The 22531-nt window shown below is 54.0% G+C and overlaps 2 protein-coding genes across 2 annotated transcripts; one reads left to right on the forward strand and one right to left on the reverse strand.

The window, feature by feature from the left end:
* Positions 1-753: 753 nt before the first annotated feature.
* MARS2 (methionyl-tRNA synthetase 2, mitochondrial) lies at positions 754-4495 on the reverse strand. The gene is made up of 3 exons (XM_054388466.1): positions 4294-4495; positions 3781-4115; positions 754-1932 (listed from the first exon to the last, which is right to left on the reverse strand). Exons 1-3 carry the CDS (start codon positions 4493-4495, stop codon positions 754-756), a joined length of 1716 nt encoding a protein of 571 aa, XP_054244441.1.
* A 427-nt stretch (positions 4496-4922) lies between these two features.
* On the forward strand, positions 4923-20625 carry AIFM1 (apoptosis inducing factor mitochondria associated 1). Its single transcript, XM_054388564.1, has 17 exons — positions 4923-5292; positions 6470-6612; positions 10193-10286; positions 10684-10713; positions 11658-11770; positions 11875-12005; positions 12686-12776; positions 13838-13922; positions 14494-14570; positions 15427-15535; positions 16116-16223; positions 17167-17255; positions 17337-17477; positions 17973-18115; positions 18631-18755; positions 19530-19726; positions 20443-20625. Exons 1-17 carry the CDS (start codon positions 4923-4925, stop codon positions 20512-20514), a joined length of 2118 nt encoding a protein of 705 aa, XP_054244539.1. The 3' UTR covers positions 20515-20625.
* The last annotated feature ends 1906 nt before the right edge of the window (positions 20626-22531 follow it).

Consider the following 22531-nt stretch of genomic DNA (forward strand, 5'->3'; position numbering starts at 1 on the left):
GGTTTGTATCCAGGAAGACAGGAGACACTCAAAGGAGGTCTCCAGTGGAGCTCCAAGAGTGTTCAGGAATAATTCCTGATTTTAAAGAGATAAATATTTGCCTCAGACACTTTTTCTGTCCCATAAAATAACATCAGAGGAGAAAAGCAGCAATATTCCAACCCTCATCTGTGTCTTCACTTCATTGTCACAGAGTCACAAAATGGTTTGGGTTCGAAAGGACCTTAAAGATCATCTAGTTCCAATCCCCTGCTATGGTCCCCTGCCATGGGCAGCGACACCTACTACATCAGGTTGCTCTCAAGGCCCCATCCAACCTGACTTTGAACTCTTCCAGGCATGGAACATTCACAACTTCTCTGGGCAACCTGTTCCAGTGTCTCACCATCCTCATGGAGAAGAATTTCTGCCTAATGTCTCAAGTGATCTGCTTCCAGTCTGAAGCTACCACCCCTGATCCTGTCACTCCACGCCTTTGTGAGAAGTCTCTCTCCACCTTTCCTGGAGCCCACATAAAATCCTAGAAGGCTGCTAGAAGGTCTCTCTGGAGCCCTGTGACCTGAGGAGCTCTCCCAGCTCTTCACCCCACTCACACAACCCATCTGCTCCCCATGTTGGGCAGACCCCCACCAGACCCCTGACAGGACACCACAGCCCTACGCAGCTCCATTCCACCACCAGGAACATGCTTTCAACAAAGGCACCGGTTTTTTTGGGGTGTTCCTGGAGGTTTTTATTGACAGGAGCCACTTGTCAGAGCTTCTGGGTTCCTGCCTGGTGTTGTGGTGACTTCTCCAGCCTCTGAAACAAGAGGCCAGTGCTGGGCCCGAGTGGTCTCCCCTCAAAGGGACATGGCTGCCCATGGTAGCGAGGCAGGAAGGTTAGCCCCACCAGTGTCCTCTCCTCTGGCCCCACAGCCAGCCTGGAGAGCAGCCTGTCTGCTGTGTGTGGCACCACAGGCTGCAGCAGCGTCCCGAAGACGCGCAGGCACTCCAGCGTCACGTGCAGGATGGTGTCCAGCCACAGCTGCTCCGGGGGGTTGTCCCGGTTGAGCTTCCAAGGCTGGTGTCTCTGGAAGAAGCCATTGGTCTGCCTCACGCAGAAGCAGATGCGCTCCAAGGCCTTGTAGATCTGGAAAGCCTCAAAAGCAGTGGCCACCTGCAGAGGCAGAGAAGCCACGGAAGCCACCAGCTCGTAGTCCTCAGCAGAAGCCCTGCCACCAGCTCTCGGCACCCCATCACCCAGGAGCTTTGGGAAGCAGGACTCTGAGAAGCAGGGGTAGGTGTTGGTAGGGTTGATGCTGAGGGCTGTTGACCTATTGAGAAGCCCCCCAAGGGCATCAGCCAGCTCCGAGTTCACCACCTTCACCACCTTCTCCTCGTAATAGTCACAGTCCCGCTCGGGCACACCCTGCCGCAGCAGGAAGTACCGGAATCCATCCAGCGTGAACTGCTGGATACAAGCCATGGGGTCCACCACGTTGCCCAGGCTTTTGGACATCTTCTGCCCATGGACAGTCCAGTGGGAGTGCACCAAGATCTTTTCAGGAGGTGCCAGTCCTGCTGCCAGCAGCAGAGCAGGCCAGTAGACAGCATGGAACTTGAGGATGTCCTTGCCCACCATGTGGTGCGCAGCCGGCCACCACTCGCCGTGTGTCTCGGGGTAGCCCAGCACACTCAGGTAGTTCACCAGGGCATCCACCCAGACGTAGATGGTTTGTGTAGGGTCATCAGGGACAGGGATGCCCCAGGGCAGCCTGCTCCTCTCCCGGGACACAGAGAGGTCTGGCAGCTCCTCCTCCAGCCAGTGCAGCACGCACTGCTGGAAGGGCTGAGGGGAGATGGCCTCAGGGTTGTCCTGGAGCCAGCGCTGCAGCGGCTCCCGGAACGTGGACAGCTTGAACATGTAGTTGTCCTCTCTGGTCCAGTGCACCTGGGGAGGCAGCAGAGAGAAGAATCAGAGCCCAAAGGCTCAGCCAGTGCTTCCACACAACGTCTGTGTGGAATGTTCTGTGTGTGATTTGTTGCTCCCACCACATGGCTTTCCATGATGGTGGAATCTCCTCTCCTAGACACCCTGGGTCATCCAGGACTTGGGGGATTTGAGTTGGCTCAGCTCTCTGCTTCTAGAGATGTCTGTTCCCCAGAGAATCATTGAGTTGTTTGGATTGAGAAGAGGCCTTTCAGCTCAGGGAGTCCAACCATGTACCTCACACCAGGCCAGGTCACCAGTAAACCATGGCCCTCAGCACCACATCTCCAGGGCTCTGAAATCCTTTCAGGGATGGGGACTCCATCAGTGCCTTGGGCAGCCTGGGCCAGGCCTGGATGACTCTCAAGGGCAAGAAATTGTTCCTCATGTCCAATCTAAACCTTCCCTGGGGCAACTTGAGGATCTTCCCTCTTGTCCTGGTAAAAGAGCCTGACCCCCACATGGCTCCAACCTCCTTTCTGGGAGTTGCAGAGAGCCAGAAGGTCTTCCCTCAGCCTCCTTTTCTCCAGGCTGAACAACCCCAGGTCCCTCAGCTGCTCCTCACCAGACCTCTTCTCCAGACACTTCACCAGCTTCCTTGCCCTCCTCTGGACCTGCTCCAGTCCCTCAATGTCCTTTTTGGAATGAGGGGCCCAAAACTGAACTCAGGATTCAAGGTATGGCCTCAACAGTGCCCAGTTCAGGGAGACAATCCCTGCTCTGGTCCCGCTGGCCACCCCCAGGGTGGACCACCTCCCTGCAAACCAGATTTCAGTGCCAGGCAAAAATTAGGCAGCCACAAAGACCCTTTAAATAAAAAGTGGTTCTGCAGTAACAGTAGAAAATGATGAGCAGACAAAATTATATTACCAACTCCTGCCTCACCCCCAACCCTAGTGCTCTGTTCCTGGGTACTGTGTCCTGTTGTCCCCCAGCTTAACCATCAGTGCATCTTCACTGCCAGCTCTGATGGCCTACCAGCCTGTTACAGTGCTGACAGCACCACTCCCTCACCTTCAGGTTCACTAAATGACAACTTTCCATCCATGAAGTGACACATTTAGCCAAGTCAGTGACAATTCAGTGGGCAGATAGGGAGTGAGCTGTGTAATGCACACTAAATCCACATCTGGGTCAAGAACTTTTACCTTTTGAAGCTAAATAAGGGTCCCAGATAAGGAAGCTGAGTTTTTGGTACCACACAGGAGAGTCTCATTCCTAGCACTGTACTCAACAATATTAGACTGAGCCAGAAATTGTCTCCTCCTCCTCCACACCAGCCATGCAGCACCTCAATGTACCTGAGATACCCGTGGCTGACATTTTGGGGTTCTGGCAGCTCCCCCTTGCCCAGCCAGACCCTGTTCTGTGAGACACAGCAAGTCTCAGCTGACATGAGCCACAAAAGGCTACAGGAAGCATTAAACCCCCCTGCGTGTGGCCAGAGCAATGCTGAGCGCTCAGACTCGTGCAGGATCCACGTTTGCTCGTTCCCAGGAGGGTGTCCCTCACCCTGTCCATCCCTACGCCCTGTGTAAATCATTCCAGCCCAATTCCAACTTGATTTGCCTTCGTGTGTTTCTTCCCCACAGTCAGTAATGAGTGGGCCTCTGACACCAAACTCTGCTCAGTGGCACTTTTGCCAATACGTTTGAGGGTGACTCTTTAGGGGCTCTGAACCACTCATCTGTAACCAACTGGCGCAGAGCAGCAGGATCCTAAATCAGGATTCCACAAAGGATTTAAAGCACTCTGTCCACCACAGCAGCTCTCCCGGAGAAGCCACTCTTGCCCGGCCGCTGCCGTTACCTGGTGGCCGCTCTCCAATGACACCTTGCAGGGGCGTCCCTGGGCGTCCCTGCTGTCTGCGAGCTGGCTCTCGGGCAGGAAGCACTCCTCGGGAGTGCAGTACCAGCCCTCGTAAGCCCCTTTATAGAGCGCCCCGCCGTCCCGGAGCCGCTCCCAGAAATGCTGCACGGCTCGCTGGTGGCGGGGCTCGCTAGTACGGATGAAGTCGGTAAACGAGACGGCGGCCCGGGTCAAGGCGTGACGGAAGAGCCCCGAGACCCGCTCGCAGAGCTCCGGGGGTGACGTCCCCGCCGCGGCCGCTGCCTGCTGGATCTTCAGCCCGTGCTCGTCGGTCCCTGAAACGGCAGAAAGGACGGGATGCCGCGGGGACCCTGGGGAAGGGGTGCGGGGCCGGGTCCCCGCGCTGCCCCACGGAGACAGGGTGCCTCGGGACAGGCCTGAGGACACGAGGAACGGGAACAGCCCCGGGGAAACGCCGGAGGAGACCACAGCACCCGTCGGGCGCAGGCTCACCCGTGGAGAGGCGGCCCGGGCCGGCGCCGCGGAGGCTGCGGTAGCGGTGCAGAGCGTCGGCCAACAAGGCGGAGTAGAGATGTCCGATGTGCGGCGGCCCGTTAGCGTAGAAGATGGGCGTGGAGAGCAGGCGGCGCCGGGCGGGCCCGGTGGAGGCGGCGCGGCGGGGCGGGAGGAAGCGGCAGCGGGGAGGCCGCAGCATGGCAGCGCCCACCACGGAGACAGCAGAGCAGAGCGGCTCGGGTGCACGGGTGGAGCGGCACCGGCGGGACAGAGGGGTGAACGGAAGCACCGGCAGGGCAGAGAGGCGGCCGGAAGCATAGGCGGAGGCGCGGCAGCGGCGGCCAGTGGGGAGCGCACGGCGGCGCAGGCGCGGGGCGGGCGGCGGCGGACCCGGAGCGGCGTGAGGCGGCCAGCGACAGGCGACATGTTCCGCTGCTGCGTGGCCGCCGCGCTGCGACCCCTCAGCCCTGCGCCGCGGGGGCGCGCCGCTGCCGCCGGTGAGTCGGAGCCAAAGCCGGGGCTGAGGCTAGGGTTGGTCGCCTCCGATACTGGGGCCGGTGGGGTCCCGCGGGTGCGGTAGGCCCGGGACCGGGGCTCTATGAGGGTGGCGGGAGGGATCCCGGACGATGATTTCCTGCCAGACACGGGTACGAGGCTCTTCTTCCCGCGGCGCCGCCGCGGGTGCTCGGGCGGAGTGGTGTCTCGGCCCAGCCCCGTACGGCGCGGTGCAGCCCAGCGTCCGCTGCCCGGGGAGCGGCAGCCCGCGGTCGGCAGTCGGGGTTTTCCAGCGCTGCAGCTTGCCCGGAAGCTCCGGGCTCCCGTTAGCCAGGCGGAGAGCACACGTCCCGCGGTGCCGGCGGCGCTGGGCGCTGCTTGATTCGGAGGTAATTGGCCCCAAATCGCTGTTGGCGGCGAAATCGCTGCGGGCCGTTGCTCTGCCCTTGGCACACCGGGAGGACGGGCTGCTCCTCTCCGCTGCCAGCCACATCAGAGGAGGCTTGTGGGTGGAACACGGCGTGGGATGGCCTGGAGCCAGGGTGCTTACAGGGTGGTGAAGGTGCAGATGCTCAGATCCCGGGAACGGGACGGAGAAGTTCTGCGTTTTGGAAAGCCGTAGGTGAGGGGGAGAACCCTGGCATCCATCTGGGTGCCTGCGGGTTTGTATCACTGATAGCTTCGTCCAGGCAAGGAGATCAAACGTGTGCAGCAGTCTGGATGTTGTCTGAACGTCGGAGGAGGTGGGAGATGCTTTCAGTGTCAGGTGGGAAGGTGCTCTGCAGGAAAACCCAAACACTTTGGCTAGCTTCAGCTGAGTGGCTGGGTTAGAAACAGAGCTTGGGGCAGTCCCAGAGTCATTTTGGTTGGAAAAGACCTTTAAGATCATCGAGTCCAACCCTTAACCCAGCACTGCCAGGTCACCACTAAACCATGTCCCTCAGCACCATATCTCTACAGCTTTGAAACCCCTCCAGGACTGCTCTAGTTAGAGCCCTAATTGGGACAGGCAGGAGCCTGGATTATAATAAAATAAACCATTATGTATCTGTTCAGCTGTCCTGTGTGCTGGTAGATGTGTTCATCTGGATTGTCCTCTTGGGGTTTGGCTGTCCTCTTGGTCAGCAGAAGCCTCTTTCTGCTGGTGGTTGACCTCAGTTGAATAAGCAGTGTTGGCAGAGGGCCTTTTTGCTGGTATAATCATACCAACTGCTTGCCCTAATGGGCTGACATTCGCCTCCACCTGCTCGCACATGGTGAAGCAAAGTACATCATTGAGCCAGTCCCTGCCTGTGACAGAAAGGGGTGAGGACACCAGACATGCATCACAGTCTTGTCTCTGATCTCTCCCAGCAATCCATGGCCTGAAGATTTCTTCAGCTGGAAACAGTCTCTGGCTTCCTTGTAGCTGCTCCTACTGTCGATTTGTTGAGTGACTCTTTGATCTTCCAGATGTTGTTGGTACCCAGAGCTGCCTGGAGCTGCCTGCTGTGGCAGGGTGAATTCCCTGCAGTCACTCAGCTGTGGCTCTGTGCGTTCCAAACCCATGGCTCTCTACCTAGCTTTCAGAAACCACTCTCTCTCCCTCCACTTCCAAGCCTACCTTTACACTGACAGTCTGTTTGTATTTGGTTTGGTGGTTTTTTTTTTTGTTTCTCTAATAACTTGTGTTCCTCAGGCAAGTTGCTGCAGCGCTGGAGTGTGCCCCTAGACCTGCAGCCCAGCAGACAAGTGGCTGGCTCTGGTGTGCCCAGGGGCAAGGGCAATAGCTCGCTCTTTGCCGTTTTTGTGGGCTTGTCCAGCTTAGGAGCAGGTGCCTATGTAAGTAGAAGGGTGGCTCCTGGGAAGAAGCTGCTGTCCTTCTCTCCTGTCAAGCCTTGGCTGTACTCCAGCTGCCTTCACTTAGCTTTGTATCTCTGTAGCTGTTTCTTCCTTCAGAAAACTTCCAGAGGGAGCTAACTGAGCTGGCTGGAAATTAACTTCTTAGGATAATTATGTTCTGAAGTGTAATTTCAGTTACCTTTCAGCTTCACCCTTTGTTTACATGCTACAACCAAGCACAGCTCTGTCTGTTGATCTGTTTGTGTTAGTGGCATCATAGAATCGTTTGGGTTGGAAAAGACCTCCAAGATCAAGTCCAATCAACCTAAGACCACCAGCACCATTAAACCATGTCCATAGAATCATAGAATTGTTTGGGTTAGAAAAGACCTCCAAGGTCAAGTCCAACCATCAACCTAAGACCACCATCACCATTAAACCATGTCCATAGAATCACAGAATTTTTTGTGGTTGGAAAAGACCTCCAAGATCAAGTCCAACCATCAACCGAAGACCACCATCACCATTAAACCATGTCCATAGAATCACAGAGTTGTTTGGGTTGGAAAAGACCTCCAAGATCAAGTCCAACCATCAACCTAAGACCACCATCACCATTAAACCATGTCCATAGAATCACAGAATTTTTTGGGGTTGGAAAAGACCTCCAAGATCAAGTCCAACCATCAGCCCAACACAACCATGTCCATAGAATCCTAGAATTGTTTGGGTTGGAAGTTCAGGGACAGTTGGGTGATACATGCTCTAAACACCAAAGTGGACCATTCTTTGCCCTGTCTCCATTCAGAACATCAGTGTTTAGATCCAGTGCACTAAGTCAGCCCCAAACTGGTGAGCTTACCTTCATGTCCTGCTCAAACCACCCAAAAGAATAAAGCTTTCCAGCCTGACTTGGAGAGTCAGTCCCATTCCTGGAGAGCTGAAGAGCAGCAGCATCACCTGGGAGTAGCTGAGTCACATCCTACAAATCTCAATTTCAAAATCCTTTCTCTTGGAGGATCATTTTCTTTAAGTTCCAAGTCCTGGTTTTCTCCTAATGAAACTCTTGTCATGCAGAAGGCTCCTGGGGAATAAACCAAATTCAGAACCATAGAATCATTAAGGTTGGAAAAGACCTCTAAGATTAAGTCCAACCTGCCCAACGCCTCCATGTCCACTACACCATGTCCCAAGTGCCACATCTACTTGTATTTTGAACACCTCCAGGGATGGTGACTCCACATGGAGGAAAAGACTTTTCCCTGTACCTATACTTTGCTGTGCTTTTGATGACAAACCAGGTAACTGAAATTGCAAAGCACATTCTGCTTCTCTGTTTAATCACAAACCCTCCTCAATACTCAGCCCTGTCCCTTTCTTCTCTTCCATTGCCTGTCTTCACCTACAGTTTTGCATTGTCATCACCTAAGATGCCCTTCTAGACCCCTGACGTCTTCAGGTGCCCCTGGCAAAGCTGGCAGCAACCTATGGTTGTACTTAATAGTAGGAGGAGCAGTCACTGGGACAGGAGTTTATGTAAGATGCTTAAATCCATGTGTTTCATTGGGTGAAAGGGTGGAGGGAGGGACCCTTCTGGCTGTCCTCCCAATGTCACCGTTTCCTTTAACCAATTTTCCTGTACTCCCTGGCCTCAGGTATTGAATTTCAAGGGCCACTGGCAAATAATTTAAGTTTATAAAATTGGTAGCCTCAAACAGGGGAGTTCTGATGGGAAAAAATTGCCTTGGAATTAACTTTTCCACATCTAAAACCATCCAAAAGTGCCCACCTTTGATTTGTAACCACCAGAAAAGCACAAATTAATTAACTTATCTATTCTGCTATCAGGAGGAGAAAAGGAAATCGTGCACTAAATAAAAGTGTGCTCTGATTTGTGATTCCTCCAGAGCACTGAAATGCCACCAAACACCACTCTGTTTCCTGGCAAAATTCCTGTTTTCTGTCTTTCTGACCAGAAAGAGCTTGGCAGTGTCCCTTTGGAATGATTTACCCCCAAGACCCCATTTGGCATGTACAGAACAGTCTTTTTTTTTTTTTTTTCCCCTAAGGGATCAGATTTAATTTGCTCTTTGCTGCCCTTCAGACCCCCTGACAAACTTGCTGGTTCTGCTTGCAGAAGCAGAGGTGGTTTTGTTAACCTTGACTTCCATATATTTAAGCAAAAGGCTTCCAAAGTATCTTTATGTTGCTTTTCCACACTGTGTTGTTGGGGTTTTGGTATTTTGGACATTCTTTAGTTCCCTGGACATGCTTTTGTCTGTCTGTGCTCTTTTTCTTTTGTGCCTGGCATTGAATCCCTCAGCTGCTGCTGGGGACTGTTTGCTGTGTTACCAAACACCAAATTCTGCAGACTGGTGAAATGCAGAATGGTGAAGGGAGCAGAAGAGATTTCAGCTCCCTCCCCCACCAGGCATTAACTTTTGTCAGGCACAGTTTGGGTGTCACAACACTTGGTTAGGTAAGCAAGTGGCATCAGCATTCCCTGTTGTGCTTTCTCGTTTCAGAAGCTTTTTTATTTCTTACTGGAAATGTCCCAGTTTGATATTCCTCCACCACTCCAAACCCAGCAGTTGGACAGAGCTCAGTTCCAGGCTGTCTCGACAGGTTTGGTCTCTTTTGTAATGCAGAATGAGACTCAACACTGTGCCTGTCTGATCTGAATTATTAGCAAGGGGAGGTTTTACCTTAAGAAAAGTGTTGGCTTCCCTCTAACTGGTCAGCAACCATCAAACTGGACCCTACCTTACCAGTTTCTCATGGAAGTTAAATGATGTCTTTAAAGCTAGTTCCTGTAGCACTGAGCTGCTGGCTGTACCCTCAGTTTAACAGAGAGACACACAGGAAGCTGGCACTGGGCATGGGAATGCCTTCAGCTGAAGGTTCTTACCTGCAACAGCCAGCTCCCACATCTGGAGAGCACTGCTGACATCAGTGCTGTCACCTCTGCTAGTGTCATAGAACCACAGAGTGGTAGGGGTCAGAATGGACCTCTGGAGATCATCAAGTCCAATTCCCTTGCCAAGGCAGGATCTCCTAGAGAGGGTCACACAGGAACACATCCAGAAGGGTCTTGAAAGTCTCCAGAGAAGGGGTGCTGTCAGCCAGGAAGCCTGTTCTGTCTAGCTGCTGCAGGCTTTGGAGCTGAGGGTGGATTTTTACCTTGGCTGTGTCTCCCTTTCCACAGCCCTGTGCTGCGGCTTGCAGGTGACCTCAGGGTTACTTTGGCTGCATTTCCTTTGCTCTTTCTGGTTCCTCGTGAAACTGATCCACACCAGACACCTGCAGAAAGGTTCATTGCTTGTGGAGTGCACCCAGACAGCCAAGATAGATCACATCTGATGCAGAGCAGGTCCTGTCCTGGCTGCTGTCCTCTTATAGCTGTAGGCGAACACCCTGCTGGGCACCTTCTTTCCCACGAGGGCTCTTTTAGCCCATTGAACTGAAAGCAGAGGGCTTTTCTGAGCCAGCAGGACAGACAAAAGCCTGTCAGGGGGTGGAAGCAGAAGGTACCTCGATGGTGTGAGATGCACAGGGTGACCAGCTCCTTGCCTGTCTGCAGGTGTTCAGAACACTGAGGGAGAACAAAGAGCACTACACCAGCCGTGTCTCGACGCTCACCGGGCGCGCTCAGGACAGCCAGTCCTCTCCTCCCGGTGAGTTCCAGCCTGGGCTCTGCTCTTACTCAGAGACCTGAGACCTCTGAAACAGACTGGTTTGGGTTGAAAGGACCTTTAAAGCTCATCCAGTCCAATCCCTCTGCAGTCAGCAGGGACATCTGCAACTAGAGCAGGTTGTTCAGAGCCCCAGACAACCTGACCTGCAATGATGTCAGGGATGGGGCAGCTCCCACCTCTCTGGGCAGCCTGGGCCAGGCTCTCATCACTACCAGGGCTGAGTTTTCAGAAGAGAGCCCAGATGCTGAAGCAGAGGTTGCTGAGTCCCTTTGGAGCAGAGAGCCTCTGAATCTGGGATCTTTGTGAGTCAGCCCTGAGCTGCAGCATCCTCCCCAGCCTCTGCTGCTCTGGGCTCAGCCAGTCTCTTCTCTTTCAGGTACAGGTGCTGCTTCTGGGGGCACAGCAGGTGAGTCTCCATGGTCATCTGTGACTGGTTCACTTCTCCCTAGGGTTTAACTGCCTGTTGCTTAGGAACAGGACCTGCTGGTGGGAGGAGGTGTGTGCTGGGAGGAGCTCAACAGCTGGGCTCCTCTCAGAGTGCAAGTACAGAAAAATATGCCCTGGTATTTTGAGGAGCTTGACTTCCAAAGTTGCTTCCTGATTGGAATGACCCCCTGGCCATATCCCTCCTCCTGGTGTGATGAATCCTCCTAGGGCTGTGTCCCTCTTGCTAGCTCAGCTCTGTCCCTTCCTGTAAGACCCAAGTGTTGAGTCTCTGCTGTGGTGTTTGACCAGAGCAGAGGGCAGGAGCGGTTTTACTGCCCTGAATCTATTGCAGAGGGCATCCTGATCTTCTCTTAAGCTTCTGCAGTTGTCTGTTTGATGCTGGAAAGGAACTTTGTGGCCTTTGCAGGCACTTCACCCAGCTGGGCAAATGTCAGCAACGTTCTTAATTAGATCAATTTGTGAGCTGAAGCTCTTTGAGTCCACTGGACTTGTTCAGAGACCTGTTGACAGGCTGCCCAAGTGGTGGCATTTTGAGCTCCTTATGTAGATCATCCTTCTTCTTAACTCCTTAAAGCAGAGCAAAGTGGATCTGCAATGGAGGAGCAAAAGCCCCCTGCTAAAAGCTGTGCTCCTGGCCTGCCATGGCCCTGGAGCCTAGCTGGGCACATACAGAAAAAAACCTCATTTTGGTCAAATGTGGTTTGATTTGAGGCAGCCATCAGAGTGGAGCTCAGAGCAGTGTGTGGAGCAGCAGCATGGCTCTTGGGAAAGCTGCTGAGGGGGAAAGGACAGGAAGGAGAAGGGCAATTTGCCCAAGGCAGACTGTGTGCCAGGGCTGTGGGGCTGGGCTGGTGTCCCTGCTGCATTCCCAGTGAGCTGTGCCCCATCTTCTGTCCCCTGCAGCTGCAGGAGCTCGCCCTGAGGTCCCATCTCATGTCCCTTTCCTGCTGATTGGTGGAGGAACTGCTGCCTTTGCTGCTGCCAGGTCCATCCGGGCTCGGGACCCTGGTGCCCGGGTAAGAGATGCCCAGCTCGGGACCCTGCCTGCTTCAGAGCTGCTGCCAGTGCGTGGGCACTGCCCTGACTTGGCAGAGCTGATGTGTTCCATGATCTATGCCAGGTGCTGATCGTGTCTGAAGATCCTGCCCTGCCCTACATGAGGCCACCCCTTTCCAAAGAGCTCTGGTTCTCAGATGATCCCAAAGTGACGGAGACTCTGCGCTTCAAGCAGTGGAATGGCAAGGAGAGGAGGTGGGTGGCAGCAGGGGCCAAGGAGAGGGCTTGGGGAGAAGCTGGCAATGATCAGGCTGCTGTGAGAAAGCCACTGCTGGGCTCTGGAGGAGCACAGGGTGCTGGTGGGGGGGTCACTGGGGACATGTCTGCCTTGGTGTGTGCTGGGAGGAGAGCCCTTGGGTGTGCTTGTGGCTGGCTGTGTTGGCACTAGGCCAAGCAAAGAGGAGACAGAGCCTTGGGTGCTGTCTGTGGAGCTTGTGTGGTGGTTTGCACAGGGGTAGCTGACTCCATCATGTAAGGTCATAGAAGAGTTTTGCAAGATCACCCACTCCAGCCATTCTCTAACTCTACCAAGGCTGCTTCCTGTGGGAGAGTGAGCTCAGTGCTTCATTCCTCTGGAACCCTGCTGTGATCCCATTGGAGACCCACCACCAGCTCAGGAATCCTGTGAAACACAGTGGCTAGTCCAGGGGAGGGGAGAGCTGCACAGCTCCAGCCTCAGATGTAGTCCCTCTTGCTTTGGTGACAAAGCTTTGCTGATCTAAACCTTTGACCTTCACTTAGTTTGAAGACCCTAATCCATCAAAATAGATCAATAAGCATTGCAGAGCTGCTTGTGGCTGCCCAGAGTGGCCTTTGTGTGCCTGCTCAAGAGCTGGGAGAAAGCAGAACCCCTTTGGTAACGGAGCTTTTTTCAGCATCTATTTCCAGCCGCCCTCCTTCTACGTCCCTGTTCGTGACCTGCCCTTCGTAGAGAACGGGGGAGTGGCTGTTCTGTGTGGCAAGAAGGTGGGTACAGCCCTGGCTGTTGTCCTGGCATCACACAGCTCTTCCCAGGCTTGGGCCTACACTCTGAGCTGAGACTGAGCAAGTGGGGATGTGCTGTGGAGGGTTGGCTGAAGAGAAGGAGGAGGAACCCACAGGTTTGGGGAAAGAGTCTGTTGAAGCAGGGACTGTGTCAATGTTAGCATAGAATCGTTAAGGTTGGAAAAGACCTCTAAGGTCATCAAGAGACAGATGGAGTCTGGTGGTTTCCAGACAGACACAAGGCAGAAAATTTCCTGTTGAAATAACTTTGTTTGGCAGCTGCCTGCCTGAGCTCCTCCTGGCTCAGCTGTTCCTCCAGGTGTTGGAGATGTCATTATGGACTCAACACAACTCCAAGAACCTCTTCCCAACACACTTAGTGTGGTGACTTTGCTCTTCCTTTTCCCCTTCTGTTTCCTGTCCTCAGGCCTGGGGTCATGCTGTCCTCCCCTTTCACAGAATCATTAAGGCTGGAAAAGACCTCTAAGATCATGAAGTCCAACCTTCTACCTAACTTCTCCATGACCACTAGGACTTAAGGACAGCACAAGTGAGGACTGAAAACAGAAGCTGTGAGGAGTAGTGAGCTGAGTGAGGGGAAAATGAGGAAGAGGGAAGGATGAGTAGAGTTTGGGAGTGGGACAGGCCTTCGTGGAACTTAGAGTCAAGGTGGGACAAACTGGGAACTGGGCTGTGTGTTGGTCAGAGGGTGGGAAAGGAATGGGGTCTGAGTGGTGCATTATGAAGCCAGCAGGGAAGGGGGAAGAGCTTCCCCAGTGTTTTGTATGCTGCTAAAATCAGATCCCTGCTCAGCCACGCTAGGTGTCTGGGTCCACTTCCTAGGATCAGATCCTGGAAAGATCAACCTGTTCTGTCATAGCCTCAGTTTCTACTTGCACTCTTCCCCCACATGGAGGGAACAATGGAGGAAACATGGAGGTGGAACAATGTTACCTACCAGTTTGCTTCTTTCATCCTGTGCAGCTGAACTCGTGGCTCAGGGAGCACCAAAGATGAGCTCTCCTGCTTGTCCCGTTTTGCAGGTTGTGCACATGGATGTCAGAGGCAACACTGTGAAGCTCAGTGATGGCACCCAGATCTCCTATGACAAATGCCTGATTGCCACTGGTAAGTTGTTGGGTTTGCTTCTTTGTCTTGTGCCAGGCTTTATTGCAGTGGCATTTTTCTGCCAAGGAAGTACCAGCACGTGTCAGACATCCAGCTGAAGGACAGTCACAGCCATGCCTGGGGGTTTTTCACCTGCATGGCATCAGCCAGCTTCTCTCTTCAAAGCTTTGTCCTGTGAAGACGAGCAGGGAAGGAGGAGAAGGTGACTTCCCTTGCAGGTGTGTGTCAGCCTCCTCAAATCATGCCTGGAGCAGCAGTGGGCAGAAGAATCAGCTCTTGCTTGTGCAGACCACTGCTCCAGCAGCTAACCCTGGCTGTTCTCCAGCTCTGTGGTGAGTGGAGCTAGCTGGAGACAGTCAGTGGAGCAAAGTGGAGAGCATCAGGTCTCTCCCCTGAGTGACTGCTGGGTCACCTCCTGCTCACCCAGAAAGACTTTGACGGTTCAAACTGAGGCAGCACTAGGGATCGGAACACATTGAGCAGTCCAGGTTGAGGAGAGCTTGGTGTTTGGATGTGCAGTGTGGCATGGCCATGGGATCATCATTCTCTTTCTGTCTCCCCTTGTCCCCAGGTGGCACCCCCAGGAACCTGCCTGCCCTTGAACGAGCAGGGAAAGACGTGCAGCGCCGGCTGACGCTGTTCCGCAAGGTAACCTGAGGGGCTGCCAGCCTTGGGGGCAGGCTGCAGGCTCTGAGCCAACATTTCCAGCTGCCTCACTCTGCTGGGCATCCAGCACAGCCCTGCCTTGGCAGCTGCCTCCCTCAACTGGTGACCTCCCTCTGCTCTTGAGTCCTTTTTCCCAGGGCAGAATCTGCTAGACCACCCATCTGCTCTCCCCAGCTCTGAGAGCTGAAGCAAGGATGATTAGTGCTTAGCTCATGGTAGTAGGTCTTAGATTGGCTTAGATCATTTTCTGATGGCCTCTGATGGACTTTTCAGGGTGTCAGCTAGTGATAGGACTAAGGGGAATGGAACAAAAATAGGAATGGGTAGATTCAGATTGGATGTTGGGAAGAAATTCTTCCCCATGAGGATGGTGAGACACTGAAACAGGTTGCCCAGGGAGGTGGTGGAAGCCTCATCCCTGGAGGTTTTTAAGGCCAGGCTGGTTGTGGCTCTGGGCAACCTGATCTAGTGTGAGGTGTCCCTGTCCATGGCAGGGTGGTTGGAACTGGAAGATCCTTGAGATCCCTTCCAACCCTGACAATTCTATGATTCTATTACCTGATATCCATGGAGTTTCTTCACCTTCATCCTGTGCCTTGGGACAAAGTGAATAAAGGATGTGGAGGTTGGTCACAGGGCTCCTGGTTTTTACTGTAGAGTTGCTTTTGGTTGACAAACTCCTCTTCAGAGTGTGGGATCTGGAGCAGGCATGGACCCTCTCAGGGGAATCGGGAGTTAGAAGCCATGTGGGAATGTGATGGGGACAGACTTTTGAGCAGGGCCTGATGGATCTGCTGCTGCTGTTCCTGTTTGAAATGGAAGTAAATCTTTCTTTCAGATTGAGGACTTCAAAAACCTGGAGAAGATTTCAAGAGAGGTCAAGTCCATCACAATCATTGGGGGTGGTTTTCTGGGCAGCGAGCTGGCCTGTGCTCTGGGGAGGAGAGGTGAGTTTGCTTCTGCAGACACCCAGACAGAAGTGTTGAGTGGCAGCAGCCTGATGTTGTCAACATCTTTTTGATTGCCCAGCTGCAGTTGTTGCCCAGATTGGTGGTTTGCCTGCAGTAACCTGAAATGACACCAAAACCAGCCAGTCCTCCTCTCTTGGGCAGCCCCTGACTGTGAGGGGTTTTGGCAGCTGGGCTCCCTGTGAGCTCTGCAGGCCAGCAGAGCCATGCCAGCCTGTAAACACTTTGAGTTTTCTCTCTCAGTGCCAAAACCCACCCTAAAACTCTTATCTCCAAGTGAAACTTCTCTCCAAGAGGTCTGGAGTTTTGCTGCTAGTGGTGTCCTTATGGTCGTTCTTCTAATAAAAGAGGGTTTCCCCAAATCCCAAACATCTCCCTTAGAAGCTGCTGCCTTATCCCAGAGTTTGCAGGTGTCTGTGAAACCTCAGCTGGTCCCTTTGTGACTCCTGAGGAAAATCTGGGAGCCAAAACTCCCAGTTTTGGAAACTTCTGCCTGTGTTTGTGTCCTGCTGCTCGGTGTCACAGCTGGTGACAGTCCTGCTTTGTCCTTTCCTTCCAGCACGAACCAGGGGCCTGGAGGTGATTCAGCTGTTTCCAGAGAATGGCAACATGGGCAAGGTGCTGCCTGAGTATTTGAGCAACTGGACCACAGAGAAAGTCAGAAGAGGTGAAGCTGCACCTGGTGCTCTTCTGCCAGCAGCATTCATGCTGGTGGCTGTGGTGTAGCTCTGGTGAAACACAGCTCTCTGCTGGTGCTTTGGTGGAGCCTCAGGAGGATGGGTTTAATGGCCATGGTGGTGTTGGGTTGAGGGTTGGACTCGATGATCTTAGTGGTGCCAAAGCAATTGGTTCTATGAAAGCCACACACTGGTGCCAGGGAGATTTTCCCTCTGGCTGTTCCCTGCTGCCACAGCTGCAGTTACCTCAGCAGCTCTGGATCCTGGCACCACAGTGGTCTTCCAATAATTGCTCTTTCTTCTGCTCTGTGTCACTCCAGCCTTGAAGGACTTTCCTTCTGACATCCCAGTTCATCCCAGAGTCAGTCTGGGATCAGGGCTGTGCAGCTCCCCTGCCCCAGGCACCTCTGTGAGGCCAGCTGGTGCAGTGTTGAGTTGGTAAGGGCAGTGAGATCTGAGATGCCTCCTTCCATCTGCTGCATTAAGTGCAGAATATTCCCAAGCCTCAAGCAGTGGAGTGGAGACAGAGGCAGCAGGGATAGAGTGGGGCTGCAGATGGCAGACCCTGGTACCCACAGCTCTGACTTAGGGGATTTTGCTTGTGGGAGCTGCCTTGGTGGACTCCTGGATCTGACTATGACAGAGTAAAGGCTAATCAAATGTCTTTGGAGCCTGAGAACCTGACTGGGGTGTACTTGTGGATGGGAGTTCATCATCAGAGGTGCTTTTGATTGTCACTGAGATAGAAACCCAGCTATGAAGGCTGAGCTTTCTCCTCAGGCTTCACTCAAAGCTCTACTGCCACATGCAGCAGAGGCAAGGTGGCCCTTCCCTTTCTTTCTAATCTGGCCCCTGCTCTGTTTGCACTAAAAATGCCTGACTGAGCTGAAATGCAGCCCCGAGCAAGCAGCTGCCCCCTGTGTTTGCTTCCAGAGGGTGTGAATGTTATGCCCAACGCCGTGGTCAAGTCTGTCTCCGTCAGCGGCAAGCGGCTGGTGATCCACCTGAAGGATGGCCGGAAGGTGAAGAGGACAGCAGGGAGAGGGTGAGGTTTGCAGGGCCATGGAGAGAAGGGAGGTGGTAAATCATGAATCCCCCACCAGGTGGAGACTGATCACATCGTGGCCGCCGTGGGGCTGGAGCCCAACGTGGAACTGGCCAAGTCAGCAGGGCTGGAGGTGGACTCCGACTTCGGGGGGTTCCGGGTGAACGCGGAGCTGCAGGCACGCTCCAATATCTGGGTGGTGAGTACCTGCAGAGGAGTTCTGTCTGCTGGCTGTGCTGCTGCCATCAGGATGCACGCAGTTGTAGCCCCAGGAGGTGAAGGGGGCACAAATGGGTATGGGTGGTGGGCCCCAGTTGTGGTGCAGCTCCTTTCCGGCAGCTCCAGGTGTGCTCAGGCACCACAGTTCTGTGGCTGTGGAAACTGCCCTGTGGTGCTGGGTATTTATGGGGGGTAAGAGGAGCTGGGGGAACCTAAAGATAGCATGGCTCATCCACTGCTTAGGAGGCCCCCTTGGTGGGACTCAAGACTTGGGTTCCTCTGGAAAAACCCACCTGGTGCTGTCTTGTTTTCCCACAGATGGGTGAAACTGGGGCTTGTGGAGCCTGCAGAGTGGGGTTCAGTGGTGGGGTCAGAAGAACTCAGAGCAGAGCTCCACTCTGCTCTCATTTTGTGTCTGAGTGTGACTTTAAGCTTGGGTGTCAGTGCTCAGCCCTCACTCATGGTCCTTTCCAAGGCAGGGGATGCTGCCTGCTTCTATGACATCAAACTGGGCAGGAGACGAGTGGAGCACCACGACCATGCCGTTGTGAGCGGGAGGCTGGCTGGAGAAAATATGACAGGAGCTGCAAAGCCCTACTGGCACCAGTCCATGTTCTGGTAATGCTGATGTCTTCATCTGCTGTTCCTCAGTTGCAGGAGGTCTAGCAGGAGGTGTCCCTGCCCATGGCAGAGAGGTTGGAACTAGATGAGGTCCCTTTCAACACAAAGCAGGCTGTGGTTCTATGACCTCTTTAAGTCCTGCAAGGCCACCAGAAGGTCTCGCAGCCTTTTCTTCAGGCTGAACAACCCCAACTCTCTCAGCCTGTCCTCACAGAAGAGGGGTCCCAGCCCTTGGATCATTTTGGTGGCCATCCTTCTTAGAAGCCTCCCAGCTTCTTCCAAGGGAGCAGGCCTTCAGCATCATTCATTGAACTGTTTTCTTCTGAAGCTGAAGGGCCTGAGTCCTGCTCTCTCTTGACTCCTCACGTATCGGAGGAGGCTGATGTGTGTTGGCCAACCTGTGCGCCGCAGTCTGTCCCACACAACGCTCCTCCAGAACTTGGGGCTGCTGGAATTGCCTGTGTTTGTCTCCCTGATGCCACAAATGGGGCTGGTTTCTGCTTCATCCCTAGGAGTGACCTGGGTCCTAACGTGGGCTATGAAGCCATCGGCCTGGTTGACAGCAGCTTGCCAACAGTCGGGGTCTTCGCTAAAGCCACAGCGAAAGACACGCCCAAGAGTGCCACGGAGCAGTCAGGTAGGGCTGGGGTCCTGCTGGGGACCCACAGAGGGGTTTGTGTTCCTGTGTGGTGGCCATACAGGTGCCTGACCTCACTGGAGAGCATCAGGAGACATCAGCCTGGTTGCTGCTTCTCTAGCCCAAGCCTTAAAGGCTGGGTTTGGTAGTACAATGGGATGAAAACATTCATAGAATATTGGGGTTTGGAGAGAGCTGGAGCTCATCAAGTCCAACCCCCTTGCCAAAGCAGGATCACCTAGGGCAGCTCACACAGGAATGCATCCAGATGGGTTTTGAAAGTCTCCAGAGAAGGAGGCTCCACAGCCTCTCTGGGCAGCCTGCTGCAGGGCTCCAGCACCCTCACACCAAAGTTTCTCCTCCTGTTGAGGTGGAACTTCCTGGTTTCCAGTTTGTATCTGTTCCCCCTTGTCCTGTCACAGGACACACCACTGCGAAGAGGTTGGCCCCTTCTTCTTGACACTCAAGGAGACATCATGCAGCTCTTTTAAGCAGCACTGTTTTTCCCTGGTGCAGCTTGAGTTCCTCCACAAAACCATCAGGTTTTGCACAAAGGAAACCTGGGCTGCTTTATTGTGCACCTGCTGCCTGCTCCGCAGCACGCCTTCAGGGGTGGAGCTTGGGAGTTGTCAACCTTGGGTTCCTTCAGCCTCCTGTTGTTGAAACTTAGCCTTTTCTGGACACAAACACCTCAGTCTCTCACAGAACCCTGCTCCCACCCTCATGGGCCTACCTTCTGCACCAGATGTCTGATGTCTTCTGTCTTTCCATCAGGGACAGGCATTCGGTCGGAGAGTGAAACAGAAGCAGAAGCCTCAGACATTCACATTTCCCCAAGCTCCTCACCAACGCCTCAAGTCCCAAAGCAAGGAGAAGATTATGGCAAAGGTGTCATTTTCTACCTCAGGGATAAAGTTGTGGTGGGAATTGTCTTGTGGAACATCTTCAACAGGATGCCCATCGCTCGGAAGGTCAGTACAGGACTGCTCTGCTCGGCAGGGAAGCTTGCTTGGGCTGGGGGCTCCCCATGCCCCATAGTCTGCCTCCACCCCTCCACCTCTGTGAGATCAGCTGGCCTGAGGTCACTTTTTCACACCCTTAGAGAATTTCAGGAGTTTAAGCTGTGAGAGTGGTTCCACACTGTCCCCAGGTGATCTGTTCCGCAGTGAACTCTTCTTCATGTTGGAAGTTTGAGTTGGGATCTCACTGTAGGCTTCCATGATGCTGTTCCTTCTCCCAGCCCCATGAAGGAGAGACCCTTTCCTTCTCTTGGCAGCCCTTCCCCTAAAGCAGAGCCAGGTATGCTCAAGATCCTCCTTGTCTAGAAGGCAGGTTTGCAGGTTCAGACCACTCTGAGTGGCTCCTCAAGGCCAGTACAAGGTCTAGCTCATCTTCTCTGAGATAAGGAAGGCACATGGAGATACTTTTCCCCAGGCTTGAGAAACAGGTCTTACAGGGACAGCGGGGTTGGTTGGAACTCCAGCCATTCCTGTAGGCACAAAATGTTGCATTTGAGACTCTCCCATCTGAACTTGGCTGTAGTGAGGACTGTAGTGAGTTGTGGAGAGCTGAAGTTCTCACCAGCAGAGCTTCAAACAGGACCTGGTTCTTCCTGTTGGCTGCTGACCTCAGTGTAGTCTGGTGATTCAACATCAGTGCTGGTTTTAACCCCTTCTTCCTTCCTCAGATTATCAAAGATGGGGAGGAGCACAGTGATCTCAACGAAGTAGCAAAGCTCTTCAACATCCATGAAGACTAAGCTCCAGAAGTGGGGGAATGGCACAGCAGGGGTGAGCAGGGCCTCCACCTCCACCTCAGCCAGCCTGTGAATATTTCCAGTCACCCAGGGTTCCCAGTTTGCACCAATAAAGCCAGGTTGTTGTAAGTTCAATGTTCAATGCCTTCTTCTGTGCCCCTGCTGCTGCCAGCTTGTCCCCTGGATCCACCACTGAGATGCTGGGAGAGCTCAGAGTTCTCAGCCCTCCAGCAACCCAGTGAAAAATGGAATCACAGAATGGATGGGATGGAAGAGCTTCAGATCATGGAAGCAGCTGGCACTGCCTGGTCACCACCAAACCATGTCCCTCAGCACCCCATCTCCATGGTTTTGAAACCTCTCCAGGAATGGGGACTCCACCACTGCCCTGGGCAGCCTGGGCCAGGCCTTGACAACCCTCAAGGGCAAGAAATCCTTCCTCATGTCCAACCTAAACCTCCCCTGGGGCAACGTGAAGCCATTTCCTCTTGCCCTGTCACTTTCTCCCTGGGAGAAGGAACTGAGAAAACCCTTTGACCATGCTAAGGGCTGTGTCCCATCACTGGGTAAATGCAAACAGGGTGGTCCCACACCCTTCACACCCACCCTGGCAATGCTGGGTACCACCACCAAAAGGCAAATGCTCTTCACCACTAACTGAACCTGCTTCTTACCCAGTCCCTCTTTGCCCTCCCCTCCCATGGGCACCTGCAGGCAACAGGAGAGGGTCCTGGTGCTCTCCAGCCTCTGCCTGTGCCCAGCTGGGGCCTCCCCTGGCCTCACTCCACAGTGCTTGTGGTTGCCTGATTCTGGGAAGCCCTCAACCACTCCTGGTGCCTACCTCTGTGTTTGGTGGCACTAAAAAAACCCTTCACATGGTGGCCATGGAGAGTTGTCCTCAGCTGCTAAATGCACAATGTCCTTCCTGTAGTGAGGGGTCCAGCACTGAGCACAGTACTCGAGTTGTGGCCTCACCACTGCTGAGTACAGGAGGGTGATCACCTCCCTCTTCTGCTGGCCACCATGCTTCTAAGACAAGCCAGGATGCCCTTGGCCTTCTTGCCACCTGGGCACACTGCTGACTCCTGTTCAGCTGACTATCCACCAACACCCCCAGCTCCCTCTCCAAGTTGCAGCTTTCCAACCACACATCCCCAAGTCTGTAGCTTGCCGTGGGGTGGTTGTGACCCAGGTGCAGGATCTGGCACTTGGCGTTCTTGAACCTCAAACACTTAGCCTTGGCCCATCGGCCTAAGCTGTCCAGGTGCTGCTGCAAAGCTTCCTCCCTGCCCTGCAGCAGATCGACACGGCCACACAGCTTGGTGGCATCTGCAGGCTTGCTGAGGGGGCACCCAAAGCCCTCATCCACATCATTGCTAAAGCTATCCAAAGGGACCCAGTGCTGAGTCTTGCCTCCAGCTCTGGCCTCCCCAGTTCAAGAGAGACAGGGAACCAGTGGAGAGAGTCCAGGGGAGGCTGTGAAGGTGCTGGGGAGCCTGAAGCATCTCTGTGAGGAGGAAAGGCCAAGAAACCTGGGGCTGTTGAGCTTGGAGAAGAGCAGCCTGAGAGGGGATCTGATCAATGCTCCTAAAAACTAAAGGGTGGGGGACAAGAGCTGGGCTCTTGTCAGTGCTGCCCAGTGACAGCACAAGGGGCAGTGGGCACAAGCTGCAAGCCAGAAGGTTCCACCTGCACAGGAGAAACATCTTTGGTGTGAGGGTGCTGGAGCCCTTCTGGCAAAGGAAAGAGAAGAGAAGAAGCACCAAGCTGTGTGGCCTGGTTGACACGCTGGGAGAAGGGCTGCCATCCTGAGGGTCTTGGCCAGGCTCGAGAGGGGGGCACAAGGCAGCCTCCTGCTGTTCAACAAGGACCCTGATGGTTTTGTGACAGCTGATAACGAAAGGCCCTGCACAGCCCCACTGCCTGCTCCTTGATCTCACCACTGGCAGCCCTGTCCATTGTGGCAGAGGTCCGGGACGAGGTGGTGATCATAACATCACAGCCATCAGCAGGTGGGGCC

This window comes from Indicator indicator, chromosome 17, assembly GCF_027791375.1.
Source record: "Indicator indicator isolate 239-I01 chromosome 17, UM_Iind_1.1, whole genome shotgun sequence".
In the NCBI taxonomy this organism is placed as follows: Eukaryota; Metazoa; Chordata; class Aves; order Piciformes; family Indicatoridae; genus Indicator; species Indicator indicator.

Excerpts from the sequence above, each read along its gene's own strand:
- MARS2 (XM_054388466.1), bottom strand. The coding sequence starts at position 4,495 with ATGCTGCGGCCTCCCCGCTGCCGCTTCCTCCCGCCCCGCCGCGCCGCC. Across the intron at positions 4,116-4,293 it reads CCCGGGCCGCCTCTCCACGG|GGACCGACGAGCACGGGCTG; the intron begins GTGAGCCTGCGC and ends CTGCCGTTTCAG. Across the intron at positions 1,933-3,780 it reads CATTGGAGAGCGGCCACCAG|GTGCACTGGACCAGAGAGGA; the intron begins GTAACGGCAGCG and ends CTGCCTCCCCAG.
- AIFM1 (XM_054388564.1), top strand. The coding sequence starts at position 4,923 with ATGATTTCCTGCCAGACACGGGTACGAGGCTCTTCTTCCCGCGGCGCC. Across the intron at positions 5,293-6,469 it reads TGCCAGCCACATCAGAGGAG|GCAAGTTGCTGCAGCGCTGG; the intron begins GCTTGTGGGTGG and ends TGTGTTCCTCAG. Across the intron at positions 12,006-12,685 it reads TGGAATGGCAAGGAGAGGAG|CATCTATTTCCAGCCGCCCT; the intron begins GTGGGTGGCAGC and ends AGCTTTTTTCAG.